Source organism: Periplaneta americana, chromosome 7 (assembly GCF_040183065.1).
Source record: "Periplaneta americana isolate PAMFEO1 chromosome 7, P.americana_PAMFEO1_priV1, whole genome shotgun sequence".
NCBI classification, from domain to species: domain Eukaryota; kingdom Metazoa; phylum Arthropoda; class Insecta; order Blattodea; family Blattidae; genus Periplaneta; species Periplaneta americana.
The window spans coordinates 10,317,297-10,332,159 of NC_091123.1; the positions used below are offsets into that span (position 1 = coordinate 10,317,297).

Consider the following 14,863-nt stretch of genomic DNA (forward strand, 5'->3'; position numbering starts at 1 on the left):
ATATTATTATTATTATTATTATTATTTATATTATTATTATTATTATTATTATTATTACGAAAGCGCTGGCATGAAACCGTAACAGATCCTGTAGGGTCTAATACGTGACGGATATGATGATGATTATTATTATAAAGAAAATTGTTTTGCTTTGCATTTTAATTGTAAAATAAGCTTAATTTATACCATTCGAGGTAAACTGGAATTTTTCTTGAATCAGTTTGTGATAGCAATTCCCACCTTAAGATTTTTCATTTAAAGAATAAATTAAATATCACATATTTCCCGTATTAGAAACATACCATTCAAAGGACACTAGAATTTTGTGATGGCATGTTTTGTACGGTATTTGTTTCACATCCTGTTACATTTTCTGTGTGCGAAGGCCCAGGATCAGCTTACTGATTTCTGGCAGCAGATGCCTACCACTCCATCTAAATATTTTCATGTTACATGGTAAAGGTTGAAGATTGAAGCACAGTCTAGTATATGGTGGTCATGGTGTGTTAAATAAGTCACTGTACTTGGCATATAGTAATAAAGCACTGCTTTATAAATTCCCCTCTCACACACTCTCATAATTACCCCCTAGTGTTTTTTAGCCAAAAATTTCCGACTAAAGAGAGGGAATTACGCGATGATATTAATTTTATTGAAATATTTTTGTAGACTCTGCCGGGAGTAATAAAGAGAGAGAAGGACTTCGCCGAAGTGAATGTGAAGTGTGAAGCATATGAGGAACACGCAGCTCACTCCATGTTGAAGTCCGAGAATCAGGTGAAGTAATTGTACCACATTCTGCAGAAAGGAACCAACCCACAAACAAATTTAATGTCTCAATAATTAATTAATTCCAAGGATCCATATTTTGAACAAAGATATTTTGTATAATATGCTTTTGGTTAAAGCAATAAGTATGGGTATCTAGTTATATTTACTTGTGAATTTATCACTCACGTCTAACTTTAAAGTACATATTTCTCAGTTTAGGTACAATGTGGGTTGGTTCCTTTCTGCAAAATATGGTCCATTGTAGCAGCAGTTGCTTCTTTATCGCTCAGAATAAGCCATGTTATTCCTCACTGTTATGCTGCTGTCTTCCTGTTATTTCCCTTTTCTTGCCTGCATTTTTTTGACTGTCCTGGTTATGTTCTTCTAGATTGGCTAATGTATAAAATTTTATAAATATTAATTCTGCTTTGACATTTTGTTTAAATGTTGTTACTGCCTGTTGCAGTGTATATGTCGTCATCATCTTACGTAAGCTTTTGTATCTCTTTTTAACTTTCTGCCAATTAAGACCTGATCATCACCGAAAAGATGTTTTATATTTTGTGATAATTTAAATCGTTGTATGATTATTTCATTCATGTATATATAAATTGTAATGTCATCACATTAGAAACCAATTCAAAATATCTTGTGTACACATATATACACACACACACACACACTGTTGTAACTGACTACATTGTTTCTTGATGTCGTAAGCAGGAGATACCATGCTGGGAATTCTGCACCGTGAAGGAGGAACTGAAGATTGATGCAGAAGACGATCGTGAAAAGGTGCTCTCTGGGTGAGTAGGTGCTTGACAAGTAGTATGTTGCACAGTAGAGGAATCTTCATTTTTATGGTGCCCTGCATGATAGCTAATATTATGACAAATGAAGGATTCTGTGGAAATATGCTTTATTTGTGGAAGTTCACATTCCATTCTTTTTAGAGACGTAATCACTGTTTTGGAGGAGTAGTTTCTGACACTACTAGCACATTCATTTCAGTGGATGGGGTGAATAAAAAGTAATAAATGCTGTGTTTTGTAGTTTTTTTTAACCTGTTTGTAATTGCGTTATTAATTACTATACTGGCCGCAATTGGTTGTTTTCTCTGAAATGCCATAAGTTGGTATTTTTAATGGATATACGTATTTAAGTTATAATTCTGCACTACTCTATGTAATTAATGTGCAGCTTGTTGCATAGCTCATCCTTTGTGCTGAAATCATTTGTTTGTAGGGAATAAAATTATTATTACGATGTACCGAAGTACATATGATATTTCCGTGCAGAAATTATGATGTGCGAAAAATAATCACTTTGTGATTTAAGACTCTACTTACTCCGTCGGATCCCGGCCACTTAGTCCCTCATAATGAGTGCACCTCTGCACATGTGTGGACATTGTGCCACTGTTATACATCTATGATGCAGTGCATGAGGGTAGGCCACTAGAGGGAACCCAAGAGGTGGAACTTAAACTGAAAGGATTCAATCCGACATTGGGATGGGAATCCGGTGTGGCTTAGTGGATAGAGCGTCAGCACGTAGAGCTGAAAACCTGGGTTCAAATCCCTGTGCCGGAGAGAATTTTTCTCTGTTCCACTCATCCTTCACAGAATAAAATTATGTTTAATATGAATTTTCCTATTTTCAATTTATCTATTTCACTACATTATTCATAGACAGTTAACTCAATAATTGATTTATGTTTCTCTCTCCTTTCCCTCTTAGAGAAAACATTTGAAAATGTTGTGAAGTAAAATACTTTCCTTATGTTACGAAAACAAATCCTACATTAATAATGATTCACTTTATTCTTTATAGTGATGCCAACTTTCCAAGAGTTGATCCAGGACAAAATATGTCAATATATCAGACACCTTCTGCTAGAAATGAAGAAAGCTACAGACCGTTCGTTTGTGACGTCTGCGGTAAAGGTTTTGGTCAGCAAAGGGACCTCGTTACACATTCCCGCTCTCACACGGGAGAAAAACCATTCATTTGTCCTATTTGTGGGCGGGGCTTCAAGCAGCAAGTCCACGTGGATATGCATGTGAGAACTCATACCGGGGAGAAGCCCTACATTTGTGACGTGTGCGGGAAAGGTTTTAGACAACAGTGCTCTAAAGTTAGACATGCACGGACGCATACCGGAGAGAAACCCTTTACATGTGATATTTGTTTTAAAAGGTTCAGCGATCGAGGGGGCTTTGTGAGGCATTCCAGGATTCACAGTGGAGAGAAACCTTTTGTGTGTGATATTTGCAGGAAAGCATTCGGTGTTAGAGACCAGCTTGTGACGCACATACGTACCCACACAGGGGAAAAACCTTTCAAATGTGATATATGCGGTTCAGACTTTAGACAGCGTGGGGCACTGCAAGGCCACATACGCACGCATACCGGAGCGAAGCCGTTCATATGTGACATTTGTGGAAAAGGATTTAGTCGAAGAGGTTCATTTTTGTTCCACGTGGAGTCACATTCAAAGAAAAAGCCCTTCGCGTGTGATGTTTGTGACAGATCTTATAACGAAGAGGCTAGGCTGATGGACCACATAATCATTCACACAGGTGAGAAACCCTTTAAATGCGAAGTTTGCGGGAAGGGCTTTGGCCAGCGGGGGAACCTTATACGACATAGCGGCATACATCTAGGAAGGAAGCCCTTCAAGTGTCACTACTGCGGGAAGGGCTTCACTCAGAGAGCGCACGTGATAGGCCACGCCCGTATCCACACGGGGGAGAAGCCGTTCAGATGTGAGACGTGTGGCAAGTGCTTCAACCAGCCTGGACATCTGACGAAGCACGCCTTACGACACGCTGCGGAGACTGATCAGGAGTGATATACCTTATGTGAGTAGCATTTGCTAGACATTATTTATCTGTAATTTCAGTCATAGCTTAGTTAGGAGAGATTTGAAAGCTTTCCTTTTCTATGTAAAACTACGTCTTTTTTTCTCACTAGCAACGAGAAGGTAAGTTGGGAATTGACGGTCACATAAAAATGTAACCTTCTCCTTAGTTCTCCTGCCTTCCCTTTGTCATTGTATTCTCTTTGTTCTCACTGCATTCCCATTATCCTTTTGTTTCCGTTCTCTTCCTTGTATTCCCCTTGTTCTTGTATTCCCTTTATTCTCTCTGCAATCTCATTGTCCTTCTTTTATTCCTCTTGTTCGCCTGGTCTTCATCTTGTTCTCTTTGTCTTCTGCTTATTCGTCGTGTTTCCTCTTTGTTCTCTTTGTATTCCCCTTGTTCTTATATTCCCTTTATTCTCCCTGCAATCTCATTGTTCTCCTTTCCTACCTCTTGTTCTCCTAGTCTTCATCTTGTTCTCTTTGTCTTCTGCTTATTCGTCATGTTTTCTCTTTGTTCTCTTTGTATTCCCCTTGTTCTTGTATTCCCTTTATTCTCTCAGCAATCTCATTGTTCTCCTTTTCTTCCCTTTGTTCTCCTAGTCTTCATCTGGTTCTCTTTGTCTTCTGCTTATTCGTCATGTTTTCTCTTCGTTCTCCTTGTCTTCTACTTGTTTTTTTTGCCTTCCTGTATTTCCGTTGTTCTCTTTGCCTTTCTTTTGTTCTCCTCTTTATTCTTGTTTCCTCTTGTTCTTATTCGCCTTGTCTTTCTGTTGTTCTACTTGTGTTCCCCTTGATCTTCTCGCTTTCCCTTTGTTGTCTCTATCTTTGTCTTGTTCTCCTTGTCTTCCCCCTATTCGTCTTGCCTTCTTGTTCTCGTCTTCTACTTGTTCTTCTTGCCTTCTTCTGTTCCCGTTGTTCTCCTTGCTTCCTCATGTACTACTTGTGTTTCCCTAGTTCTTGTTCTCCTGTCTGCCGTATTCTCCTTGTCTTCCCCTCGTTCTTCTTGCCTTGTTCTTGCATTCTCGTTCTCCTTGCCTTTCTCTTGTTCTGCTGTATTTTCCTCATCCTTGTTTTTCTGATGTAATTCCTTATCTTTGCCGTTTGTCTTTGTTTCTTCTTCTTGCCTTCTCGCTGTTGTCCTTGCCTTTGTTTTGTTTGTGTTCCCCTTGTCCTTTTTGTCTTTCCCTTTTTCTTTTTGTGTTCCCCTTGTTTTTCTTGCCTTTTCCTTCTCCTCCTTGTATTCCAACTGTTCTTGTCCTTCCCTTGTTCCACTTGTGTTTCTCTTGCTCTTCTTCTCTTCCCCATGTTCTCTTTGCGTTCCCGTGAACTTGTCTTCGTTTTGTTCTCTTGCTTCGCTTTGTTCTCCTTGCCCTGCCAGTATTCTTCATTTTGCCCTTGATCGCATTGTCTTCCTCTTGTTCTTGTATTCCCATTGTTCTTGAATTTCTTTTCCTCTGTCTGTCTTGTTCTCTTTGTATTCCTATTGTTCTCCTTGAGTTCCTTTTGTTCTCCTTGTCTTCCCCCTGTTCTCTTTGCCTTCCCCTTGTTCTCCTGCTATTACACTTGTTCTTCTTGTCTTCCCCTTATTCTCCTTGTATTCCACTTGGTCTTGTCTTCCCTTTATCCTCCCATCCTCCTAGATTTATATCTCATACCACCTACACGTAGTTCTACGTAAAGGTATGCAACACAGTAATGCCACAGTCTAGTATATACAGTCACGATGCTCAATACGTAGGGAATATACATCCATAGATAGTTGCTAACCACTAGGATCGCTACTATCGCCTCATTACAGACAATGCGAAATAGTACTGGCACAGTCTATTGTTCCTAGTACTCTCACAACTGCAGCTTCGTGACTGTATATACTAGACTGTGGTAAAGCCATGTACCGCTGCGTCTGTGACTGAAATGGTCTTCCGTCCAGGCAATGTAGGTTTGATACCCGACCAGGTTGTGATGGAGTTTGTGGTGGACGAAGCAGGCATTGTAGAGGGTTTTTCTCGGAGTACTCCCGTTTCCATCTATTATTCCACCAACACACTCCACCTCCCCCTCATTTCATCTATTACGTGCAATAGTAGAAATAAGTTTAAGTGAAGTCTTTGGTGGAGTACGGATTTTCGATGGTGATGTAGGAAAGGTTTGGGACTCTGGGCCACTGGGGTTAGGATATTTCTGTGGCCGGGAGGAAAAAAGTCTTAAGTAAAAATTTTGTATTTTTCAGGAGAGCAGTAGAAAGATTGACATTGGTGTCAATTATAGAGTTCTTTTAATTAAGAGGTTTTTCCTGGATGTTATTTGTTTATATTTCTTCTAAACTAGGCAATGTTGCTCATTTAACAATTTTCTAGATTATTTCCAAAAATAGCCGCACTTAAGCCCTTTTAAGACTATAACCCAAACTGAGAAGAAGGAACTATTTAAACATAAGACTTTTTCATGTCAAAATAAATGAGAAATGTAAATTATTAGCAATGCAAAATAGAACTTAAACAATATAGGACTGTTTACCTGCTGCTTAAAGTTTTAAAAGGAAAAGGCATCAGTATGTGATAAAATAGCTAAAATGCGAGTTAGACCTTTTTAATAGGGTAGCATGGAAAGTAAACATGTTATGGTTTGTAAGGAATAAAGTATTAAATATTCTAAGTCCTTTATTCTGTGTGTGCTCGATTCAAAAAGTACTTAGGACATTTGGTAACGCTGTATAAATCCAGTCAGGAGTCTTATTTGACTTTAACCATTTTACCAGATTGTAGAGAATTGTTTCCGCTTTCAGAATATATAAAAATCTCATTTTCACAAAAAATTGACTTAAGATCTTTTTCCTTCCGACCACAGATTTATGTGTGGATGGAACTTGCCTCTATCAGGCTCTATCGGATTCGCAAACGTCACCCAGGCCACCTTTCTAACTTGGACAGTCATCGCAAATATAGGGCGCATAGTGGACCGAGGTTCGCTAAGAAATTACCTGGCATTCACCTCACAGTCGGACCAAATCTTGAAAAACCCCAACCAGTAAATCATCCCCAGTTGGAGTCGAACCCACGTCCGAGCGCAACTCCAGATCAACAGGCAAACGCACTACCACCTGAGCTACACCTGTGGCCAGTTTCTAATAATTGATTTGATTTTGTTCGATCGTGTGTATGTGATGTAACGTAATGATCCAGATCGCAGCTGTGCACCATTTGTATTGGCATTTTAAGCAGAGGGTCGTGGAACTTTCTTGGCACGCAGCTGTTTCTGGAGCCTCCAGGTGATTGCAAAGTGAGCTCACTTTTATGAGGTTCGATTTACATATTGATCGCAATCAGAGATGCAAAGTGATGGACATCGCAATCACATTCCTTTCTCTTCTGAGATATTCTGTCCAGATGCTGCCTGTATATACAGTGTGTGCTACGAATGTAGTTCTCAGTATGTAGTAAAATGGTATACAGAGTTTGACAGTTTTCAAACTCGCAACGTCAGCTCAGTTACGCACCTTGTCCTAAGCTGTAGTGTGCATCACCACTGCGTCTCCTTCAAAGTAGTTCCTAGGATGCTACATATAAATTCCAGCGTTTCTTTCACTCTTTATGTCACTTCTGGAACTTATTTCGTGGAATGGTTTGAAAGCTGTCGTTTTGTTTATAGGAGCAAAAAACCATTTATTTTGCTAATAAAAGACTATTTTGTAGTGTAATCAGATGTTTTTTATTCGAGGACAAAGGTGTAAAGTTACATTTACATGCATAAACTAATGGTAACATCACCAAAACTTAACTGTAAAATAGTACATTATGCAACGGGCCTATAATGGTAGTAATTAAGACGCGAGTATGTTTATGAAACGAGCGCAAGCGAGTTTCATAATTTTCATACGAGCGTCTTAATTACCATTATATGCAAGTTTCATACGACATTTTATGCTCGACCATATTGATTTTTTCCGGCAATTGGTGAAATGAATTGGCGGGAATGTGCTTTGTGAAAGGCTGGAAGATGACGGTGAATTGATGTTAATTTGTGTGTTGTTTTTTTCGGCTGAGTTTAATATTAGCTAATCTCGCGCTAGTTGTCTTTCGATTGCATATCCGAGAATAATCGATACTTGCGCTTTCATATTGCTACAATGATATTTTCTGATTGGTGGAACACTTGAACTTTAATGAATAGGTGTACTTTAATGAGGTCCATTAAAGGGCTGCTACCAGGTGTATAATTACTACATTTCGGCATGGTCGAGCATAAAATATTATTTATGATGGACTTGTGCCCTTTTAATAATAAACAGTCGCGGTATGAATCAGGTCCGGTTTCGTCAGTTTGAGTTTAGATACGGAAGCGAGTAGTACCTCTGGGATAGTTTTTCCAAAAACTGAGATAATCTTAATATCCCTGAGTCATTGTGCATAGACATTTTTCACAAAACCCAAAACGAAGAAATCAGGTGGCTTCAGGTCTGGAGAATTTTGGCGCCACCACGACCTCACGAATTCATGTAAAATGTTATTCGCGAACTTTTCTTCCTCAATGAGATGGAACTCTAAACTGCCAGAACACCGTGTCCACTTTTTTGCTGTTGCAGCTATGGTATGAAAAACAAACCTGATCCATTTCTGGAGATCTATACTGTTTTCGCTGTAAGAAAAATCCTAATGTGAACATAAGCACGTTGTTGTCATACCCGTGATTGGCTCCCAGTCGAAACACTCACATGACGCAGGAAAATATAGTTCGTATTTGGAAACCATAATCTTGTATTATTTGAAAATAAACAATTGAATTCTAGTTGTTAAATACGATGAAACATATAACTTCACTTATATGTAAAGCGATATGTAAAAGAAAAGCTACTTTTATATTTTGTTATGTACTATGAACGCGGATGAATACCAACAGTAATACCGAGGTAGTCTGTTCCTGTAACAAGCTGGCGTCACTTGAGCTCGTAGTTGTTCACGTAAGCACGTGGTACTGAAGTATGGCTTCTGCGTTCTCAGTGTTTGTGGTTATTAATCATAAGAGTGGAAACCCTTTCAAAAAAAAGGACAAAAACAAAATAGTCTTAACTGTATATAACAAGTTAAGTGAGTTTTAATTACAGTAATTATAAAGTAAATGTTTCCTAAGCAAACGAATGCATAGTAGTGTGGTTAGGCCTACTTGACGAGGAACGGGAAATATTTAACATGGAACAGAATGTACAACAATAGGCGGGAATACGTACTGAGAATCTATGGCGCCAAACAGCGGCCAATGAAGCCTCACTTCAGTCACGTGCTATTGTTTATATTAGGATTTTTCTTACAGCGAAAAGATTATACATCGCGTAATGCCTGAACACGTTGCATGCGGTAGACGTGAAGTTTCAGATAACGTTGACAAGTTGTGTATGGCATAGATATTTGCATACAATCGTCTAAGAGTCTTCTTAGACTTGCTGTCGTAGTAACGCTAACAGCTTCGAGAACACGCCTATGTCCACCAGTGTATGGCATGTTAACAGATCCACTTCCTTCAGACTTGCGGTACCATAATCTTATCGACTTGTAGGCCTAATTTGGAGATCTTCGAACATCATATTCATGATTAAAACGGCATTGAACTGGTGTTACACTTTCAAATTTTGCAATCCGCAACACTCATTTCGCTAGTTGCCTTGCAGTAAGCGGCGTTTTATTTTTTCAGTCGTTGCTATGTGACAATCTGACTTCTTTTGTTCATAAAACATTAATACAAAACTCCCTTGTTTTAACGTCATATTGGATCTAAAATAACTTTTTTGCACAATTGTGTTTTTTTGTTGTATTTACGGCTATTGTTGTTAGGCCTTGAAAGTTAAAATTCCCACACAGAAACTTGTTGCTTGGAAACCATCCTTCATAACATAAAACTATACTGGAATAGACCCATTACAGTGCACTTATTGTTACTTAGTTACCATTAAATTTACCATATTGTATTTGCAATTTTAAAAATATTATCGTGCAAAAAATGTTGTACAATAGGCCTATGTTTGTGAAGCGCATTACTTCCTCGATTTTATAAAAAGCATGCATCGTAATATACTATTGTATCACTCCTTATAATTTTATAGCGATATTATTTTTTCTTTCCAACTGGATTAAGTTGTGCAATCTATTCCATTAATGCCGTCACGTTTTGAAGTTGTGTTTACATTGATTTTTTCCTCCCCCTGCCAGTGCTATGCTAGTAAGTATGTATACAGGACACAAAGATAACCATTCCTATGAGAGTGGTTTGCCTCTGCACCTCTGAAATGTTCGCATACATCGCAATTGAGTTCTAAATTGTGATGGCGGCGCAGCTGCTACTCTAGCATGAACACCACTGAAAACCGAGTCCAGCAGCACGCGCACGGTAGGGGTGGGGGGGGGGGTAGAAGACGTATAGTCCCGTCGCTCTAATTTCCGGCAGCCAATCGCGTTGCAGGTCGACTACATTTAAACGTGTGCGTCTTGTGATTCGCTGATTCATTTCTTAAGGCTCGATAAATACTTAATATAATCGCCCGCCATTTTAGCTCTTTCGTTGGCGTTCGCAGAAAGCACACGAAGACGTTCTTTGCCGCTCCATTATTTGCTGAATTACATTGCGTTTGATTTATTATCATAGGAGCTACGACATGATAATGTTTAACGGTGTGGCAAATAGATTCCTCGTATGGTAGCTCGGCAACGTAAGAACAAAAATGGCGAACGATACTACCCACATAGACTTTATAGAGCCTTCACTTTCTAAGACGTAAGCAAAGAGGCGGAGTCACGCCGGAAATAACAGCGTCGGGACTATAGTAGTTTCGTTCTGAGTACGACTAAAAGACGAGACGGCATTAATGGAATCCAGTGTACTGTAGACCTATACACGTAATATAGTAGAACAGTGTTCGACAGGCAACAGGTGATATGAAAGTACTCTAAGGTATCCTGCACCACAATCGTTTTGTCTACCAGAGGTCTCTGAGGAATTGCACGTAATTTCATTCTGTAATGTTGGTATAGAACTACATACACAATGAGCCTTGTCCATTGTTCCGTGAGCATTGGGTGTTACTGCTTTGGTTGTGTTGCCAAATTGCTGGTATTGCTAATGTTGTCAAATTGCCGGTCGTGTTTTCATGCGCGTTGGTAATGGGTAAGTCGTGCGTGCTACTCAAATGTCACTTCTGACGCTGCGCGTTGCCTAGCAGTGTTAACGCAGGCGATGCTCTACTTCCCGGATTCTCTCATTCATGATGGAAGTTGTGACTCAACACCGCATTATGATAGGCTTGTTAATTATCTGTAAATTACTGTTAATGACAAACATTTGCAGACGTTGTTAGATGAAAAAGAGGTAGAATGAAAAAGGACGAAAAAAGTAAGAATAAATATGTAACAAAAGATAAAGATAAAAACAGAGAGGAAAAGAAAGAAGTGCAAAAGTGAAGTACACAAAGAATAAGGAAAATAAAAGAGCAAGAAAGATTTAAGAAACTAAAAACAAGAAAAACTAGTAGAACGTTAGTTGGCTGGGCAGTTAAGCCAGCCAGACACGAGTACCCGCAACAGAATAGACAGCTACTACCGCTGCATCCCTTCCCCAGTCGTCGAGCCAAAGAAGAGAAGCAGTATCGCCAAGACCAAGCCCCGAGACTGCTGGTGTAGGAAAGCTCCGTTTGCCAAAGCTCCTTAGTGAGATGAAGACAAGTGAACCACAAAATTTGGAAATTCAAAATGTATACTGGTGGGTGACATCCTTGGTAATTTCTTCAAGGACTCATCTCGACATTTATCTTAACGCCTTAGAAAAACCATGTGAAAACCACAGACAGAATGAGTTAATTTGGCCCATTAGTATTGATTCTAGTGAAAGTGGGGGAAATGGAAAATCTGGAGGCACATTATTAGAGTATGAAGCGAAACGGACCGCGTCGAAAACTACGAGACACGAAGTTTATTTTAGACTTCTGTTTCCATGGTACTTTCGGGTGACGTGAAAGTAAATCTCTCATGTGAAAACGTTACAATTTTTATCATTTGTACCTCGAACATAAACGTTTGTCAAAACCCAGTCAGCTATTCAGCCCAAGAGGAAAATGAATTGAAGGGTTCAGAGTCATAGCGGGCCAAGCTCCATTTATTAAAATCGCAGAAAGTGAGGGTTAAAGTTAAGTAAATACCATAATTTAATGAAGATTGACATATTTAATTTTAATGTGCATACTTTATTTTACTTGCTATATGTTTCGTTAAATTATGGTCATCATTTAATTTTTACTCTTGTTTTCTCCGTTTTTAATAAATGGCGCTTGGCCCACTATGACTCTGAACCCTTCAATTGTAAGGCACAGTGATGTCCACCGCTGTGGAGTAACGGTTAATGCGTCTGACCGTGAAACAAGCAAGTCTGGGTTCAAATCCTGGTTGGGATAAGTTACTTGGTTGAGTTTTTCCGGGGTTTTCCTTCAACCAATTGAAGCAGAATTGCTGGGTAACTTTCGGCGTTGGACCTCGTACTCATTTCGTCATCATTAATTCATCATGATCATCATCATCATCATCCGTACCATAGCCCGGGTTCAGTTCACTGTGCAGCGTGCTGTACTTGTACAAGAGCGCGGCCGTTCGGCTATCCAATCATTCACAGAATAGGAGTGATAAGCACAATAAGCCTCAGACTGTAGTGCAAACCTTCGGGTCCCTCCTCCGTACAAGTGAGATTCGGGCTAGGTGTTAACCTTCCGACCCGTCCTCCGTATTAAAAACTGTCTTTGTTGTATAATTACCTGTAGTCGGTTCCAAGTGCAGTTATTGCCATACACTGACGGCCAAATCCACATCGATCTGTAGAAATTGAGAAATGTCGAGGCCGGTTGTATTCTAGATAATTTTCTGTTCTATATGAGAAAGTAAAAGTATTCGTTTCTTTTTGTTTCATAAATCATTATTACTTTTTAACAAGTGTTTACATTTTTAAAAGGTTAACGATTTCAGCCGCTGAGCATGAATGTTGTGGCAGCCTTGATTCAGAACCCCCACATCGCGTATTAACCTTTTGATGCACTCACGGTTTGGAAATCACAACCATTTGCGCACAAACATCGCATCATTCTACAGAGACAGAACATTTAAAACACAACTGCAATTACGTTTCCACTAGCAGGTCGCTTACGTAACAGAACACGATATTCATCTCGTTTAGAATCATACCAGTGTAGACCTATGATTACATTAGATAGTTAATTACAATTGAATCTTAAGGGTCAGATTGTAACGTAAAGATAAAAAACATCTCTTTTAGACATCAGAAAGGTATGTGGGGCTTCATGCTTTAATAATCTCGGTACTGGAATGAGGCAGTGTGGTCAGCACAACGCTCTGACCTCGCATTTCATCCTCTAGAATAGGCCTGCACAAACGGCGCTCATTGACCGCGGACGCTCCTTCGGAGCGGTAGAGCCGTCTAACAGCTCGCTGGTAAGGTACGTCGAAATGACGTAGGCTTGCTATAGGTAGAGGATAGTCCACGCAGCTATCTGGTGTAGTGTGTATTATCAGTAGCTATTTCAATTTGCCTATCTACGGCTACATAATGGAGGAATCTAAAAGACGGAAAAGTGATCATCAGGCAAATTCTTTTAATATTACTTACTTACTTACAAATGGCTTTTAAGGAACCCGAAGGTTCATTGCCGCCCTCACATAAGTCCGCCATCGGTCCCTATCCTGTGCAAGATTAATCCAGTCTCTATCATCATATCCCACCTCCCTCAAATCCATTTTAATATTATCCTCCCATCTACGTCTCGGCCTCCCCAAAGGTCTTTTTTCCTCTGGCCTCCCAATTAACACTCTATATGCATTTCTGGATTCGCCCATACGTGCTACATGCCCTGCCCATCTCAAACGTCTTGATTTAATGTTCCTAATTATGTCAGGTGAAGAATATAATGCGTGCAGTTCTGCGTTGTGTAACTTTCTCCATTCTCCTGTAACTTCATCCCGCTTAGCCCCAAATATTTTCCTAAGCACCTTATTCTCAAACACCCTTAACCTATGTTCCTCTCTCAGAGTGAGAGTCCAAGTTTCACAACCATACAGAACAACCGGTAATATAACTGTTTTATAAATTCTAACTTTCAGATTTTTTGACAGCAGACTAGATGATAAAAGCTTCTCAACCGAATGATAACAGCATTTCCCATATTTATTCTGCGTTTAATTTCCTCCCGAGTGTCATTTATATTTGTTACTGTTGCTCCAAAATATTTGAATTTTTCCACCTCTTCGAAGGATAAATCTCCAATTTTTATATTTCCATTTCGTACAATATTCTGGTCACGAGACATAATCATATACTTTCTTTTCGGGATTTACTTCCAAACCTATCGCTTTACTTGCTTCAAGTAAAATTTCCGTGTTTTCCCTAATCGTTTGTGGATTTTCTCCTAACATATTCACGTCATCCGCATAGACAAGAAGCTGATGTAATCCGTTCAATTCCAAACCCTGCCTGTTATCCTGAACTTTCCTAATGGCATATTCTAAAGCGAAGTTAGAAAGTAAAGGTGATAGTGCATCTCCCTGCTTTAGCCCGCAGTGAATTGGAAAAGCATCAGATAGAAACTGACCTATACGGACTCTGCTGTATGTTTCACTGAGACACATTTTAATTAATCGAACTAGTTTCTTGGGAATACCAAATTCAATAAGAATATCATATAATACTTCCCTCTTAACCGAGTCATATGCCTTTTTGAAATCTATGAATAACTGATGTACTGTACCCTTATACTCCCATTTTTTCTCCATTATCTGTCGAATACAAAAAATCTTATCAATAGTCGATCTATTACGCCTAAAACCGCACTGATGATCCCCAATAATTTCATCTACGTACGGAGCTAATCTTCTCAAAAGAATATTGGACAAAATTTTGTACGACGTCAACAAAAGTGATAATTCTTTCAATATTGCATGGGAAAATGCTTACTTTTTTCATAGCAGCTGGAGTCCATACTTATCCGCCACAAAAATTTGAAAGAAAGAGGAAAACATAATATAATGCGTCATTACTAGTCCACACACAGAAATACGATGGTTTTGTTGGTGAAGATCTCAGTAAAAAGGTTCAGGAGTTGAAAGTTGCATTATAACATGAGGTAGGGTACGTTAGAATTGATTAATCTTAAACAATTTAAATATCTCTCTTCAGGGAAAAGGTCAG

At 39.1% G+C, this 14,863-nt stretch overlaps 1 protein-coding gene across 1 annotated transcript in view; it reads left to right on the forward strand.

Moving 5' to 3' along the window:
- LOC138702903 (zinc finger protein 300-like) overlaps nucleotides 1-14,863 on the forward strand; it is a 49,051-nt gene that overhangs the window by 20,303 nt on the left and 13,885 nt on the right. Inside the window, exons 11-13 of the mRNA XM_069830301.1 lie at nucleotides 670-777; nucleotides 1,495-1,577; nucleotides 2,605-3,635. Coding sequence (XP_069686402.1) covers nucleotides 670-777; nucleotides 1,495-1,577; nucleotides 2,605-3,625 — 1,212 coding nt within the window. The 3' untranslated portion in view covers nucleotides 3,626-3,635. The remainder of the gene's footprint in view (nucleotides 1-669; nucleotides 778-1,494; nucleotides 1,578-2,604; nucleotides 3,636-14,863) is intronic.